Raw genomic sequence first — 15,870 nt, 5'->3', positions numbered from 1 at the left:
AACTAGAACTGTAAGCAAAACTAATATCCCCGATCTTATATAAACCAGAACTGTAAGCTAAAGGCTTTACTTAGGTAAAGCAATGTAGTCTCCGACCAGTAATGATTTCTTTATTGGCTGAGCTGTACACTTATTTTTTAAAGTATTTAGGTCACTCACATGCTTCCTGCACTTCCTCTCAATGCCAAAACATACCTGCAAACCAAATCTTGTTAGCCCAGATGAACGAGTTTTGCTGATATCCTTCTAGTAGTTAAGGAAGAGATATCAGGACAAAGATTTTTAACAAAGGGCCATAACTCCTTGAAAAGGGTCGAAATGAAAAAACAAATACCCTGATGTAGGAGGTAATAACCATATCTGTAAACTTTCATTGAAATTGGCCAAGTAATTTAAGAGGCAGACAAAGTTTTTTCAACAAAGGGCCATACCTCCTTTTAAAAGGGTTGGAATGAAAAAGTACTACTTGGATGCACAACATCAAGGGACTGTTGCCATATCTGTCAACTGTCTTTAAAAATGGCTAAGTAGATTAGGAGAAGTTGTCAGGACAAGGACCTTTCAACAAAGGGCCATAACTCCATAAAAAAGGGCTGGGCAATGAAATCCACCTGTTAGTTAAGGAGGAGTTGCGCGGACAAGTATTTCGCACAAAGGGGCATAACTCCATCAAAAGGGTCAAAATCCCAAATTAAAATGCCAGTGCACAACTACATAAGATACCGATCATTCATGCACAGTTTCAAAGAAATCCACCTGTTAGTTAAGGAGAAGTTGCACAGACAAGTATTTCGCACAAAGGGACATAACTCCATCAAAAAAATGCTGGTGCACAACTGCATAAGATACCGATCATTCATGCAAAGTTTCAATGAAATCCACTTGTAAGTTGAGGAGAAGTTCCCCCGGACAAGTTACTGCAGACAACATCCAGACATCCAGACAGGTTGATTCCAGTATATATCCACTTTGTTGCGTGGGTATAATTAGGAGGTACCATGGGCCTGTGTTGAAGTTAGAGGTACCATTGACCTGCATAAAAGTAGGAGTTACAATGGGCCTGTATAGAAGTAAGAGGTACCATATAAGGCCTGTATTAAAGTAGGAGGTACCATGGGCCTGTATTGAAGTAATTGGTACAATGGGCCTGTATAGAAGTAAGAGGTACCATAGTAGGCCTGTATTAAAGTAGGAGGTACCATGGGCCTGTATTGAAGTAAGAGGTACAATGGGTCTGTATTGCTCTGTCTTAAAGTGTGTATTATTAATTTGCACTATTCATAGTAAGTGTGCAAGTTTAATTTATTATATCTTTTAAATACTTGCACCATACATGCTAAACATAAATTTCTTAATTTCATCTATATATAATTTTAACAGAAATTATACAATAAGCTATGTGGGAGGGGCCTTGGGCCCTGTTTATGTTTTACTTCATTAGATACTGATTCTGCATTTCAGACAAGTAAATTAGGGAGCATTTGTTTAACCTATCTCTTTTATACTTCAAGCTTTACACAGCATGCTTCATACATCTGACTCAGTGTCATAATTGTCCCCAAAGTTCAGAAAAAACTCAAAGTTAGGAGGGTTATTTTGACTAGTAAAATTAAATGTTCTCTTATAGACATATATATAGAACTGTATTGATCCCCTGATCATTAATTCAGCAGTAAAACAGGACAGCATGATGTAAAACTGACTCCAACAGCCTGGGACTGCTATAAGTGTCGGCGTGTACTGCTTATTTGTGAAAAAGAAAATTAATAAGTAAACAAACTTTATTGAGCTAAGTTTTTATCAGAATTTCTAAAATGTGGTTAAAATAACAACATATCTCCAACAAGCTAACATATCAATACAGCCATCACGATAGCATTTGTTCTCATACAGAACTAAGCAGTATTGTTCAAATTAATAATCGACAAGCCAGCATAAATAAACACTACCTTCAAAAGTATTTCTCATTCTTTACCAGTGCCTCTGTTTATCCTGTTTATTGTATATGTAGTCTATTGTGTGTTATATACAGTTAACTGATGAAATTAACTGATTATATTTATATGACCCAATTACAGAATGTTTACATCACTTTGACGTGGATTTATAGCAGCAAAGATAAGCTGTTCCCAACATTAAATGTTATTTTAATAGATACCATTAAGGTATGTATACTCACCTTGAGATTTACTATGGTCCCGTTATACACACATTAAAACATCAGCAGTTATCATTACAAATGTATGTTTATCATAACATGGAACAAACATATACAACATTAAATCACCTCTCTAACAGTTGCTGTAATATCTAGAACGATGGTCCCCTGTACCGTGACTATGTACCTATAGAAGCTTCCCATACACACCTTACTACCTCAATCATTAACGTGAGACTGACCTTTGACAGACCAGTGACACTGTCTTTGTCACCTCTCTAACAGTTGCTGTAATATCTAGAACGATGGTCCCCTGTACCGTGACCATGTACCTAGAGAAGCTTCCCACACACACCTTACTACCTCAATCATTAACGTGAGACTGACCTTTGACAAACTAGTGACACTGTCTTTATCACCTCTCTAACAGTTGCTGTAATATCTAGAACGATGGTCCCCTGTACCGTGACCATGTACCTAGAGAAGCTTCCCACACACACCTTACTACCTCAATCATTAACGTGAGACTGACCTTTGACAGACCAGTGACACTGTCTTTGTCACCTCTCTAACAGTTGCTGTAATATCTAGAACGATGGTCCCCTGTACCGTGACCATGTACCTATAGAAGCTTCCCACACACACCTTACTACCTCAATCATTAACGTGAGACTGACCTTTGACAGACCAGTGACACTGTCTTTGTCACCTCTCTAACAGTTGCTGTAATATCTAGAACGATGGTCCCCTGTACCGTGACCATGTACCTATAGAAGCTTCCCACACACACCTTACTACCTCAATCATTAACGTGAGACTGACCTTTGACAGACCAGTGACACTGTCTTTGTCACCTCTCTAACAGTTGCTGTAATATCTAGAACGATGGTCCCCTGTACCGTGACCATGTACCTATAGAAGCTTCCCACACACACCTTACTACCTCAATCATTAACGTGAGACTGACCTTTGACAGACCAGTGACACTGTCTTTGTCACCTCTCTAACAGTTGCTGTAATATCTAGAACGATGGTCCCCTGTACCGTGACCATGTACCTATAGAAGCTTCCCACACACACCTTACTACCTCAATCATTAACGTGAGACTGACCTTTGACAGACCAGTGACACTGTCTTTGTCACCTCTCTAACAGTTGCTGTAATATCTAGAACGATGGTCCCCTGTACCGTGACCATGTACCTATAGAAGCTTCCCACACACACCTTACTACCTCAATCATTAACGTGAGACTGACCTTTGACAGACCAGTGACACTGTCTTTGTCACCTCTCTAACAGTTGCTGTAATATCTAGAACGATGGTCCCCTGTACCGTGACCATGTACCTATAGAAGCTTCCCACACACACCTTACTACCTCAATCATTAACGTGAGACTGACCTTTGACAGACCAGTGACACTGTCTTTGTCACCTCTCTAACAGTTGCTGTAATATCTAGAACGATGGTCCCCTGTACCGTGACCATGTACCTATAGAAGCTTCCCACACACACCTTACTACCTCAATCATTAACGTGAGACTGACCTTTGACAGACCAGTGACACTGTCTTTGTCACCTCTCTAACAGTTGCTGTAATATCTAGAACGATGGTCCCCTGTACCGTGACCATGTACCTATAGAAGCTTCCCACACACACCTTACTACCTCAATCATTAACGTGAGACTGACCTTTGACAGACCAGTGACACTGTCTTTGTCACCTCTCTAACAGTTGCTGTAATATCTAGAACGATGGTCCCCTGTACCGTGACCATGTACCTATAGAAGCTTCCCACACACACCTTACTACCTCAATCATTAACGTGAGACTGACCTTTGACAGACCAGTGACACTGTCTTTGTCACCTCTCTAACAGTTGCTGTAATATCTAGAACGATGGTCCCCTGTACCGTGACCATGTACCTATAGAAGCTTCCCACACACACCTTACTACCTCAATCATTAACGTGAGACTGACCTTTGACAGACCAGTGACACTGTCTTTGTCACCTCTCTAACAGTTGCTGTAATATCTAGAACGATGGTCCCCTGTACCGTGACCATGTACCTATAGAAGCTTCCCACACACACCTTACTACCTCAATCATTAACGTGAGACTGACCTTTGACAGACCAGTGACACTGTCTTTGTCACCTCTCTAACAGTTGCTGTAATATCTAGAACGATGGTCCCCTGTACCGTGACCATGTACCTATAGAAGCTTCCCACACACACCTTACTACCTCAATCATTAACGTGAGACTGACCTTTGACAGACCAGTGACACTGTCTTTGTCACCTCTCTAACAGTTGCTGTAATATCTAGAACGATGGTCCCCTGTACCATGACCATGTACCTATAGAAGCTTCCCACACACACCTTACTACCTCAATCATTAACGTGAGACTGACCTTTGACAGACCAGTGACACTGTCTTTGTCACATCTGGGTTGGCCACTTGTAACTTCTTCCACAGCGACCAAACAAAATCTTTGTCCGCCTTTTGAAAAAAAAAGAGATATAAATCTATAAAATGCCTAAAACTTGTTTCAAAATTAAATGTTATTCATTGAACTGTGTTGGTATGGCGTTTACAGTCTTCATAAATGATTCAGTTTTGCAGGCCAACCTCATAATGTGCTGGTGTGCATTAGGATGTTTGCCTGCAAAGCTGTGTCATTCATACATACTGTAAGTGACATACCATCACAGTTCAATATAATTCTACTTAATAAAATTAAGCGTTTTTAATTCAAATTAGTGTATGTTTCGTGTATGCTTGTTTAATGAATAGAACAGCAATCTACCAGAGACGGTCAGTGACAGCTAACAGTGGGCCTTGGCATTTACAGTCTTATGAATGCCATCCAAACTTAATAGGTTTAAAAGTGTTAATTTAAATCTATAATTATTATATAACACAAATTAAAACATAATTGTGTCCAGTTTTTCTTACTATAATGTTCTTCCGTTGACAAACTTTTATAATTGTCAAATGAAAGCAATGAATTAATGTTACAAGCAAGGAACGAGATCAGGAAATCAGTTTGTTATTACATTCAGTTTCATTTCTGTGTTGTTGCTAAATGATTGGCAATCTTCTCAAGCAATCTACAAAAGTTGCAAATCCATTTGTGACTTATTCTGAGTACATTCTAGAATTTGTTGAAAGTACAATGTTTCTAACGGTCAAACTATTTAACATCCCCATATTGTACAAAGCAAAGATATTACTGATATTTCTACCAATAATGAACATCAATGTTATAAACATTACACCATGATAGATTTATGTCATATTGGTAGTACATACCTGACATTGTCTCAGCTCATCACATAACTGTTGATTGATGTCCTGTAGCTGGACAATCTCTTCTTCTGCAAAAGTTATCAAAAACAAATGTTTAATTTCACAGATATATTCAACCATTCTGTTACATGTGTCACATATCCAAAAGTCCCATACCAAAAAGAACTTGTAAATATGGTTTTATGATGAAATGGACTTGATTAATTAATGATTTTGAAAGGTACAAGAATTCAGTAACACCAGAATAATACTGACGAACAATAATAAGAAAATTAAATTGTTTTAAAGGGAGATAATAATAATAAAAGGGAGATAATAATACAATCAAAGGTGCCATGTGCAAGGAATAATATAACTTTTAGTCTTATATTGACACATGTTGATTCATTATTAACACACCTTAGTAACAGATCAATTAAATTACATTAGGGCCAGAATAAAAAGATATAATGCCATCAAATTTTTTTCCAGATCAAATATTTTCAAATTTTCATGAACAAGATTTTACTGTATTGAGTTTATAATCACACTTTGAAATAAATCATCTTTTTTTTTTATATCAAATACTTTGAAAAAGAATTCTAAATTTAAACTTAGTACAAGGGTATGCGGTACCATTTACATATAACAACACACCACTCCAAAAATGTGAAACCAACAAAGTTTAACATGTTACATGCCCCCCCCCCCCAGTATTCACCTTTTGACATGGAATTGGTCATGGTTGATGGTTTAAGTTTCCCTTCCTCCAGAAATGTTTTTTTTCTTTTAACGCTACATCTTCAACTTTATAAATTATACCATGCTAAACCTGAAACAAAAAAATAACAAATTATTATCAAATGACATTACACAGTATACTGAATGACAATATTCAGTAAAACCATTCATAGGTCTAAGGACATACTATTTTCAGTATTTTACAGTAAACGTGTCCATGTGGTTCCTATGCAGGAAAGTATACTAAACTAAAACTGCTATTTTGCATTTCACTAAAATGATCATCCCAAAGAATTTAGAAATGGCACATAACCCCAATAGAATTAAAAGAAACAGATTTTTTTTTTTTTTACTTTAATTTTACAAAGTCATCCAAACATGTAGCATGTAGCCCTATCACTGATACAAACCTTTTCTTGTATAATGTAAATTTTCTTTAATCATACATTTATGACTATGACTAAATATGGCATTTAATTAGTGAATTATTTGGTAAATTTCCTTGTTTACTTATTTATTTATGAAGCTGAATATTTTTCTCAGTTAATATTTGAACAAGCTATTTCTGTGAATATGTTAAAAAAAAAAATTAAAAAATTAAGATACAGTTGAAGAATAAATGGGGAATAATATTGCAAAGAGAGGTAGCTTTCCACTTTTTTCAGAATTTCTGTTTTTAAAACTTCAACAAAATAATCCTAAAATGGGATAAATCAGTTAAATGATTGATTGATTGATTGATTGGTTGGTGGGTGGGTATATCCTTTGTGTGGTTAAAAACTACAATTTTAGCTGGCTGCTTGCTGAACAAACATGTGTGATTTTAGTTATAAAATAAATAATGAAAAATCATCAGATATTGTTACAACAAAGCAATTTTTGAAATGTTCATAAATATTATCTCCAGATAATATGTATATCAGTGATATAGTAAAATGAAAAATGTGCTAATGCAACTGGCCAAACCTCATTTTAAACTTGTGTCATTTCAATTAACTTGGACTAATAATTACTTTGAATATTTGTATTTTAATAATTTAGTTAAAAAAAAACAAAAAACTTATCTGTTAAATTTATCCTTTAAACTGTTAAATTTGTCCTTTTGTCCTTTAAAATATGAAATAGACTGTAATACATAATTACATACAGAGATGCAGAATTAGAACAGTCTTTCCATTTGGTGTCTGGCCCTAATTAGCCACACTGTCCCAGCCTTCCTGGTAACTTTAGCACAGGTAACCTTGGGACAAGGGGAGACCGACAGGTTTTACCTGGTAACTACAGGTAGACTGGACCTCATTTACTATTACACACTGTTTAACACCTGTGTTATTTGTGAGGTGTAAACCCCAATTAGTGTTGTATAGGTAGGTAGATACAGAGCCCAGGAAAACAACAGGTTAGACCATGCTTGACCTCGGACTACACTGTTATATGGTGGCTGGAGTTATTTTGAAGTAAACAGTCAATCAGTGTCCCTCATTCTGAAGCCATCGCCAAAGGGGTCTGGACCTACCACTGTACAGATATTTGTTTGAAACTAGTTTTAATTTCAAAACATGCTTTGTAATTTTGTTTTAAATGCTGTACTGCAGATATATATAATTTCATTTGAGGTTAAAACACCATTATGTTGTCCTTTTTAAGCTTCTTATTTAGCACTCATCTACAAAAGCATTGGATGATACCTGCGAAGGTAATACAAAGCAGGGACAGTATATACGTCCTTGTACAAAGATAGTAAAAGAATTCAATAGAATTAATCTGTTAAATGTTTGTTGTGATGAAATAATTCAAATTACATTGAATTATCACTATTGAATTAATATTGTATATCCAATTGGTCAATGAATATTGCACCAGTATTTTATCTATACACTTGTAATACCATCAAAAATATTTAATGCTGTAAATTTAAAATGCATAAGTATTGTAATAATGATAAAATGTTGGTTTGAAATCTATGTAACCACAATAGAATATTTTATTCTAGGTATTTTGCATTGTATACCTGCTGGTAATCAGCATTGTACTCACAGCACTGATGTAGGTCAGAGTTTTTTTATTCAGAAAATTTGAGGTTTTTTTGAGGACCCCCACTAAATCTTTTAGTAATGGGACTCTTTGAAATTTTGAAAGAATATGTTCAGGACTTGCCTGAAATATTTTTTAAAAAATCACTGGTATTTTTGTGCAGATAAGTAAAATTAAGCTAATAAGTTACAGTTTTATAGATTTAGTGATGAGCATTTGTGCATGAGCCCAAATTACATGAACTAGACATGATATAATGTCTTTGCAATGTGTTCAAATATTCTACCAAGGACACTGTCATTTTGGCAAAAAGTTGTTTAAATTTTCATCAGTTTGTGAGGGGAAAAAAATCAATTTCTATAATTGATAATAATTAAATAATAATAAACATAATTTCAGCAACAATGAATTTATATTTTATATTGTTTCTTACACCTTTATACAAATTGTCCCTTAAACCTGATTACCTTGATGTGTGAATTACTGATAGACTAGAAATATGGATCTGGGTTGTTTTTCCCTAAATCCACTTCGCCCAAGGTTGTTTCACCCAAATATAAATATGTATTTTTACATGATAAGTATCTGTTGAAAAGTTTAAAATGAAAATGTCATGAAGGTGTAGCTACATTGTATGTGCAGACAAAACTAAACAGGACTAAAACATTTCACTCTAAAAATATGTTTAGGGTGAAACAACTTAGTGTAGATAGATGTAATAGGAGTGAAACAATTCATAGCCAGAAGGATTCAAACTCGGGACCCTCCACACTCTAGACAGACGCTCTCCAATTGAGCTACCTGGTTGCCGGCAATCGACCCTGTCCAGTTCCCCTACATATAATATGGTTTGTGTTACTATTCATGTAATTGGAATTAAGAGTAGTGTGTTGCCACCTGCGGCGGCGACCCCCCCCCCACACACACACACACACCCACACCCACCCACCACACACACACTCAATTTACAATATTGTTATCTCAAATTCATTACTGTTTACAAGTTTTTAATTCCAAATAACAGTCATGATAATGTTTTGATCATTTTAAACAACACTGATAAGAAAAGGGAAAATAAATATATACACAGTGAAAGCGTCAGAACAATATTCTATTTACTAGACGAAGCATATTACTTCTGAAGTGATTTTCCCCTGAAAATAAATTAGACAAAACTTACATATTTCATATTGCAATACACTGGCAAATGCATCCACTGACATTCACAACAACAACACCTGTTTTGAATATATCCCTCTTATATCCCGTTTGCCGATCAACATACAAAAACTTGACAGGACTTGCACGAAAACACGAGCGCAAACATAATTGATTGGTTTTTACTTTAAAGACAACAACTCGTGTACAATGATGATACCTATTGGACATTTGTGAATATGGAAAAAAATCTATAGTTTGCGATATTTGAATTACCCAAAATTCTTCAATAAATGCATCTTGAATGTAAACACTTTTTAAAGCAGGCGCCGGAAGTTGACAAAACCCCGCGGTCTGCTTTACGATAGTTTGTGTATGTCGTAAATTAAAGATTATAGTATTTCTTTACCTTGCTATGTTATTATAGGGAATTAGATGAATAAAACTAACAAAAAAAGTAATCAGTATCGTCAAAATCAATGGTCTTTATATAACCTGAAACGGAATGTCGTGATAAAGAAAAGCGTACCGTAAGTTTCACGCGCCATCTTTTAACATGTGGAATTATTGACGCATGATCACTGGACATACACACGTAAGAATTGAAACAGTTATTTCAAAAGAATAAGTAGTAAATTTCTTAGTGAAGTTTGCTGCAATACATTGATTATGGGGGTTTCCCCCACTGAAACTGTTTTCCGTCCGTTGTCAACTTTTCTTTTTATTAACTCTTGATTGCAGCTTATTTGCTGCAAATCTAGTTCAGAAATGGCTTGACATTGTCAAAAGTTGGTATGACAATACTATGATAATTATTTTAGCTTATGGCATGGAAGGTTATGGGTATAAGGCTTGATACTGAAATTAACAAAAATGGACAAACTGTTTAAATTTACAACACAAATCATACAAAGAATTTCCTGAAATCACATGTGACATTCAGTTTTAGTTTCACCTTCCCGAAGTAAATATATAGAAAAGTACTAACAACAAAACATAAGGGAAATAGAGCAGTTATAAATTGATAACTTGTTTCAGGTGTAAATTAACCAGTTCAAAAGATAAAATTATTGGAAGGGTCTTTAAGGTCATTTAAACTCTACTGCTACAGTTCAGTTCAGTTCAGTCTTCAGATTCCTCTGATTATTTGGCGGAGCACCCAAGTAGGTCCTTGGTGAGTTAGTTGGATTGGCGAGGTCCTTTAGAATATAAAACACTGTAGCACAGGGAATTCACACTGGGGCTATATACAAATGGACGTATTTACATGTGTCCCTATCATCAGCCCATCATGAAACTCAGTCCAATCATGAGTAGTGGTAATCTGGATATACTAATGTCAATGGGAAATGGGGAACATCATTGATTGCTCAGAGATTGAGTGCAGATAGGTAACGGATTCTCTTCAGATGTATGTTGGTAAGGAACCCCCTGGAGCAGAGTTTGATCCTGCGGACTATTTCTTCTCTGCGTTTATGATGCATCTGTTGATCAGTGAGATGGCGAGAACAGTTGGGGATAAGTTGAGTGAAGCTCTCAGGGTCTTCCAGTAGATGCTGTTTTGTCAATACAGGGATCTCTATGAGTTTTCTTTTGCATCTGAGTCTAATATCCTCCAGTCTGCAGCATTCAGCTATGAAATGGCATCTTGATTCAGGTTGGGAGTCGCAGAGTTTACAGGTGGGGTCGATCTCAAATTGGTTGAATCTGGCCCGGTTTGACTGTAGAATGTACGTTCCAGTTAGAATCCTGGCTTTTAATTCTGCTCTTTGTACGTCCCTTTGTATTGGATTTGTCATTGAGTATAGATGGTGGGGTAATCCAACTTTCAGTGCATCTGGGTTTAGATATTTCAGAGAGGGTTTCTCTTTTACCTCGTCTCTCCAGTCAGCTTCCACTTTCCCGTTTATGGCCGCATTCAGGATGCGTCTCCATTCATATTTATTAAGGAGCAGCTGGTATGCTGTTGGCAAGTTGTAGAGTTGCAGTAGTCGCCGGATCTCTGAGAAGATGCTGGGTTCTTCAGCTGACTTTACAGCAAGTTGCCGCACAGCAATCCTGTATTCGATGGAGTTTGGTTTAGACAGGACATAGTGGAAAAGGTCGAGCAGGTTTTTATGGATGACAGTGGTGGTAGGCAGGATACCGACGAGGCCAAGAACAGCCACGGAGGGTGTTCTGTCTGGTAGGTGCTGCATTTGACGTAGATACTTCCTCTGAAATCTCTCGAGGCTTTCCAGGTTGGACTTGGTGAGGAGCTGCGTCTCCAGGCCATACAGTATTCTGGGAATGATGTAAACTGACCAGATATATCCCTTTGAGGTTTGGCTTAGCCCAGTCTTGCCATGCAGACCTGCAACAGTAGTAGCTTATAATGCTCTGTTGAGAGGACTCCTCCTTGTCTAACACCTTGCTGTAGATTGATTTCCTTAGAGAGTGTTACTTGCCATTTTACTCTGGATGTCATATTCTCATAGAGGTTATGTAGAAGGATCCAGTCTAGGCATTGTATACCATCGAAGAACAGTTGGTGGAGGAGGATTTCATGATTTACCACATCAAACGCCTTCTGTGTATCTAAGGTCGTGAGTAATAGTTTCTCCTTGTTTGATTTGGCTTTTAGTTGGCATTCTGTGATAATTGGGACTGATTTTGCTGATGAGGTTCCTTTTGTGAAGCCCGATTGGAGTTGGGACTTGGTTCTCAGAAGGATCGTTTCATGTCTGCTCTTTCGTACATGTTCTAGTATCTTTAGTAGTACAATGAAAATTAATTATATCGACATTTAAATAATAAATACACCGTAGTCTGTACTGTAACAGGTTACATGGGACAAGAAGGAAGCATCTGATGATCAGGTAGAAATAGTTAAAGCACACACTTAGACTTAGTACTAGTAAGGGGGTTCTGGGTTCTAAATTCTAAACCTCGACATGAAACTACATTTAAGAAAAGATCCTTTTTTTTTCTTTGTTTGTTTTTAAATTTGATTCAATAAAAACCAAATATAAAGAGGTCAAACGCTTATGTCTCCAGGGTCCAGTAACTCATCCGGTCGAATTGGACAAGCGAAATTTGCTGGGACAACTAGATCTTTCCGACTACTGGATGTCCCTACTGTGACGTTGCCAGGTCATGCAGGTTTCTGAATCAGTGAATGCAAATCCCACCCTTCGTAATACACATGCTTTTCTTGTCGTATTTTCGTGTTGTCATTTCCGTATTGTGTATCGTGCATTCCATTATCGTAGTGTAAATTATAGTAACACCGGGTAAACAATAGTACACATGCGTGACGATGATATGTCAACACCTGATATCGAGACTTACTTGGAAATAAAGCGTATGATACAAAGACATAAATTAACTCACAGGAAGACATTGACGTACGATCAGACTACTTCAGGAAGGTCGTTTATAAGGCGCATCGAATGCAGACTGATGTGTTTTGTTTACACACCTGTACATTTCACGTGCTAACACTAGTTCACAAGCTCGGGGTCGCTACGATTTTTGTTGTTGAGTTACGCTCTGTAAGGTAATCATTTCACAAATGCTATAACAATAACTCTGTGAAAATAGTGTTTTATAAAATATCAAGATCCCTATAAAATGCTGCATGTACCATGCGATAGCCTATGGTTACATATGTACCTGACATGTAAATATTCCAGGCGTATGGAATGATGTCCAAAGTGTACGTGATTGAGAGTAATTTTGATCTATAAAAGAACAGGTAATTGACAGTTTTAATATCATAAATTAATTTGTTTCCGTCGTTTTTGGTAAAGTAAAGAAAATAAATGTCATTGTATACATTCTATCCCTCTACAAAAAGTTCCGTTTTTTTTTCAAGGTAGACAACTCTCATCAGAATCAAAATGATTTTAAAATGTAAAATAAATGAGTTATTAAGGCTTTGTGTATATTTGGTTCAATTCATCACTCTGGTTTTTTTTTATTAAACTATGTGTCCTGTTTGCTTTTAGCTTGTATGTAACTACTTTTATCCATACAATTCCAATAAAAAGCACTTTGTGTAACGTGTTTTTGATATTTTATGATAAATACAATATTTGTAGGGTTGATTAGCAAAATTGCTTTTCATTATTTTATTGTTGTAATAGTTTTGAACAATGCCACACACTCAAAAAAGGTGAAAGTGATAAAATTGACAAAAAATCAATTTTTCGTTTTTTTTTACACAAAAAAACCCAGTTTATCGGAATGCTTAGATTGTCATAAAATCGTCTCTACATAGTGACATAACCATTATGTGTAACTTTAATTGAATTCTGCTGAGTAATTGTAAAAGGGTGGAGCCTCCTTAAGTATAAATAACAACATAATGTCAGACTTAATAAATCCTGGAGGTGATAGTTAAAAAAAAGCATCAACTACAAATATTAATAGAATTCGGTCAAGTGAATATTTTAGGTCCCTAGCTATAGTCCTGTGTCTATAGTGGTTTGGGGAAAAATTCCAGACCTCTGATATATATTTGTTAATAATTTGAAGGACAAAAGGGTCTTTTGTGTCCTTTTTCTGTAAATAGATGATGAATTATATATAAACTAAAACGCTATAAAATATTGAGTCCACAAAGTGTTCATTATAGAGAAATTTCATGGTGATTAGATGACCACAGTGTATACATATTCATGATTTCTTGATGATAGCACACATTTTTAGAATGGTGGATGTGGGAGTAAAAAAAATCATCTAATGATAGAAAAGTCTATTCTTAAAAGCTTCATAAACACATGGACCATGAAAATGTCATATTGATTCCCTAAGATTGCCGGTTGACATCGGCCATACCAGCTGTAGAGACCAGCCGTAAATTGGCAGTTATTGTATCACTATTATTATGTCTACCCCTATGGCCCTATCCCAGAAATAGCACTGTTCAATATTAATGACTTACATTGCATGCTTTATGATCTGTGTTTGGTCAATTTCAGTTTTACGATGTCATGGTAATTTCTTCTAACTTGATGTCAACAGCCCGTGCTTGACTAATGGGTCTACTGCACTATGTATTAATCCAATCTCAGGTATAGAGGCCTACACTCAAACAACAACATACAGATTGAACTTGAGACCATGATTTGTTTGTGCATTACATAATCATGGAACAGTAAAATAATAATAAAGCAGTATTTTTAAAAATTGTTTGTTTAAACCTAAATTATGGTCCTCCTACTGCACTCATTCTGCCGTAAGTCGTTAACATACTAACTACACACAGTGATAAGAATGCTGTTAATTGTAAATGTGGCCGAAGGAAATGGAAGCCAAAATATAAGCGAAGACACCTCACTCGAGAATTTTAAAGTGATGAGGTAGTTGCTTGGGGGACCGGGCAAAGCTGTGTGGGGTTTCATTGGTCAATTCTGGACCCTCGGTTCATACTGATGTACATGTTGGTCAGCTTTAACAATGCATACCATATTTGGTAATACATATATACTTAATACTTGATACTTGATGCTTAATGCTGTGATGTTCGTTTCTATATGGAATGATAAAAGTAACAAAAAAGCTGGACAGTTAGGGAGTAGTTCAGTAACCAGTGTATGTAGAGCTAACAAGATATTTATGCAAATAAGATTATATCCTACCAATCAAAGTGTTGATAACATACACTCATTAATTAGGGGTCTTTTTTAGAGGCCTCTGCTCAATGATTTGTTTGGGTTTTACAGGGTTGAGCGTCCTATAACAGCTAATATCAGAGCAAGATGCAAATGATTTATTTGCACATTAATTAATAATAAAACGGTAAATTAACAACATATTATTATTTGTAGTTTACACTGATATGTCCTGTAAATAATTTAAGTTTTATTGCACCATAAAATTATCAAAAAACACCTTTCAGATGCAGTTCCTTTTGCTTGTCAACAAACGGTTGGTTTTATTTTATAGCCATTTCTCATTTCTAAACATTTTAAAATATAATACTTTGGAGACATATTTCTTCCTTGGTGTTGACAAACTGTGTTTGACATGGCACATATGTATTCCAAATATAGACACTTTACTCTAACAATTTCAATGACAATCTAAATGAAATCATCACAATGTAATTTGCCTATACTTTACAGACTTGGAGGAGACCATCAGCCATGGCATCCATTTTTTTTGCATTCTTCACTAATAGGTGGAAATATAGAAAAGGAGACTTTTACTGAAAATCACCACTTCAGGTAAACAGTACCACTGCATCAGTTAAAATCACAAAGAAGAGTTCCAATTAAAGTTTTTTTCACTTTGAGTATTCTCCCTTCAATAAAAAAGATGAAGCAACCAAAAGGAGTTCCTCTGGCTTGTAGTAACTGCCCCTGTCAAATTATTCATAGGATTTGCCTTTCATGTATAATTTTTTAATGGCATATTCAATATAAGGATAGGCTAGAAATATTGTAAGATATACTTGTTGTATGTACAGCCTTAACATTTATAACAAAGAATGTAGTGA

General features: G+C 35.9%; 1 protein-coding gene across 2 annotated transcripts in view; it reads right to left on the bottom strand.

Moving 5' to 3' along the window:
* The window catches only part of LOC110451031 (centlein-like), an 82,247-nt gene extending 72,504 nt beyond the window's left edge, over positions 1-9,743 (bottom strand). The window contains exons 1-4 of one of the 2 annotated variants that reach the window (XM_021498871.1): positions 9,663-9,743; positions 6,175-6,285; positions 5,478-5,542; positions 4,576-4,664 (exon numbers count right to left, since the gene is read on the bottom strand). In XM_021498871.1, the coding sequence (XP_021354546.1) occupies positions 4,576-4,664; positions 5,478-5,542; positions 6,175-6,196 (176 nt within the window). In that variant the 5' untranslated portion in view covers positions 6,197-6,285; positions 9,663-9,743. Of the gene's footprint in view, positions 1-4,575; positions 4,665-5,477; positions 5,543-6,174; positions 6,286-9,408; positions 9,610-9,662 lie in introns of those variants that run through there. The other variant, XM_021498879.1, reaches the window with a different exon arrangement.
* Between the last annotated feature and the right edge of the window lie 6,127 nt (positions 9,744-15,870).

This window comes from Mizuhopecten yessoensis, unplaced genomic scaffold, assembly GCF_002113885.1.
Source record: "Mizuhopecten yessoensis strain PY_sf001 unplaced genomic scaffold, ASM211388v2 scaffold603, whole genome shotgun sequence".
Lineage (NCBI taxonomy): Eukaryota > Metazoa > Mollusca > Bivalvia > Pectinida > Pectinidae > Mizuhopecten > Mizuhopecten yessoensis.
Note: the sequence above shows the minus strand (reverse complement) of the source record. Positions and strands in the feature narration are given on the sequence as shown.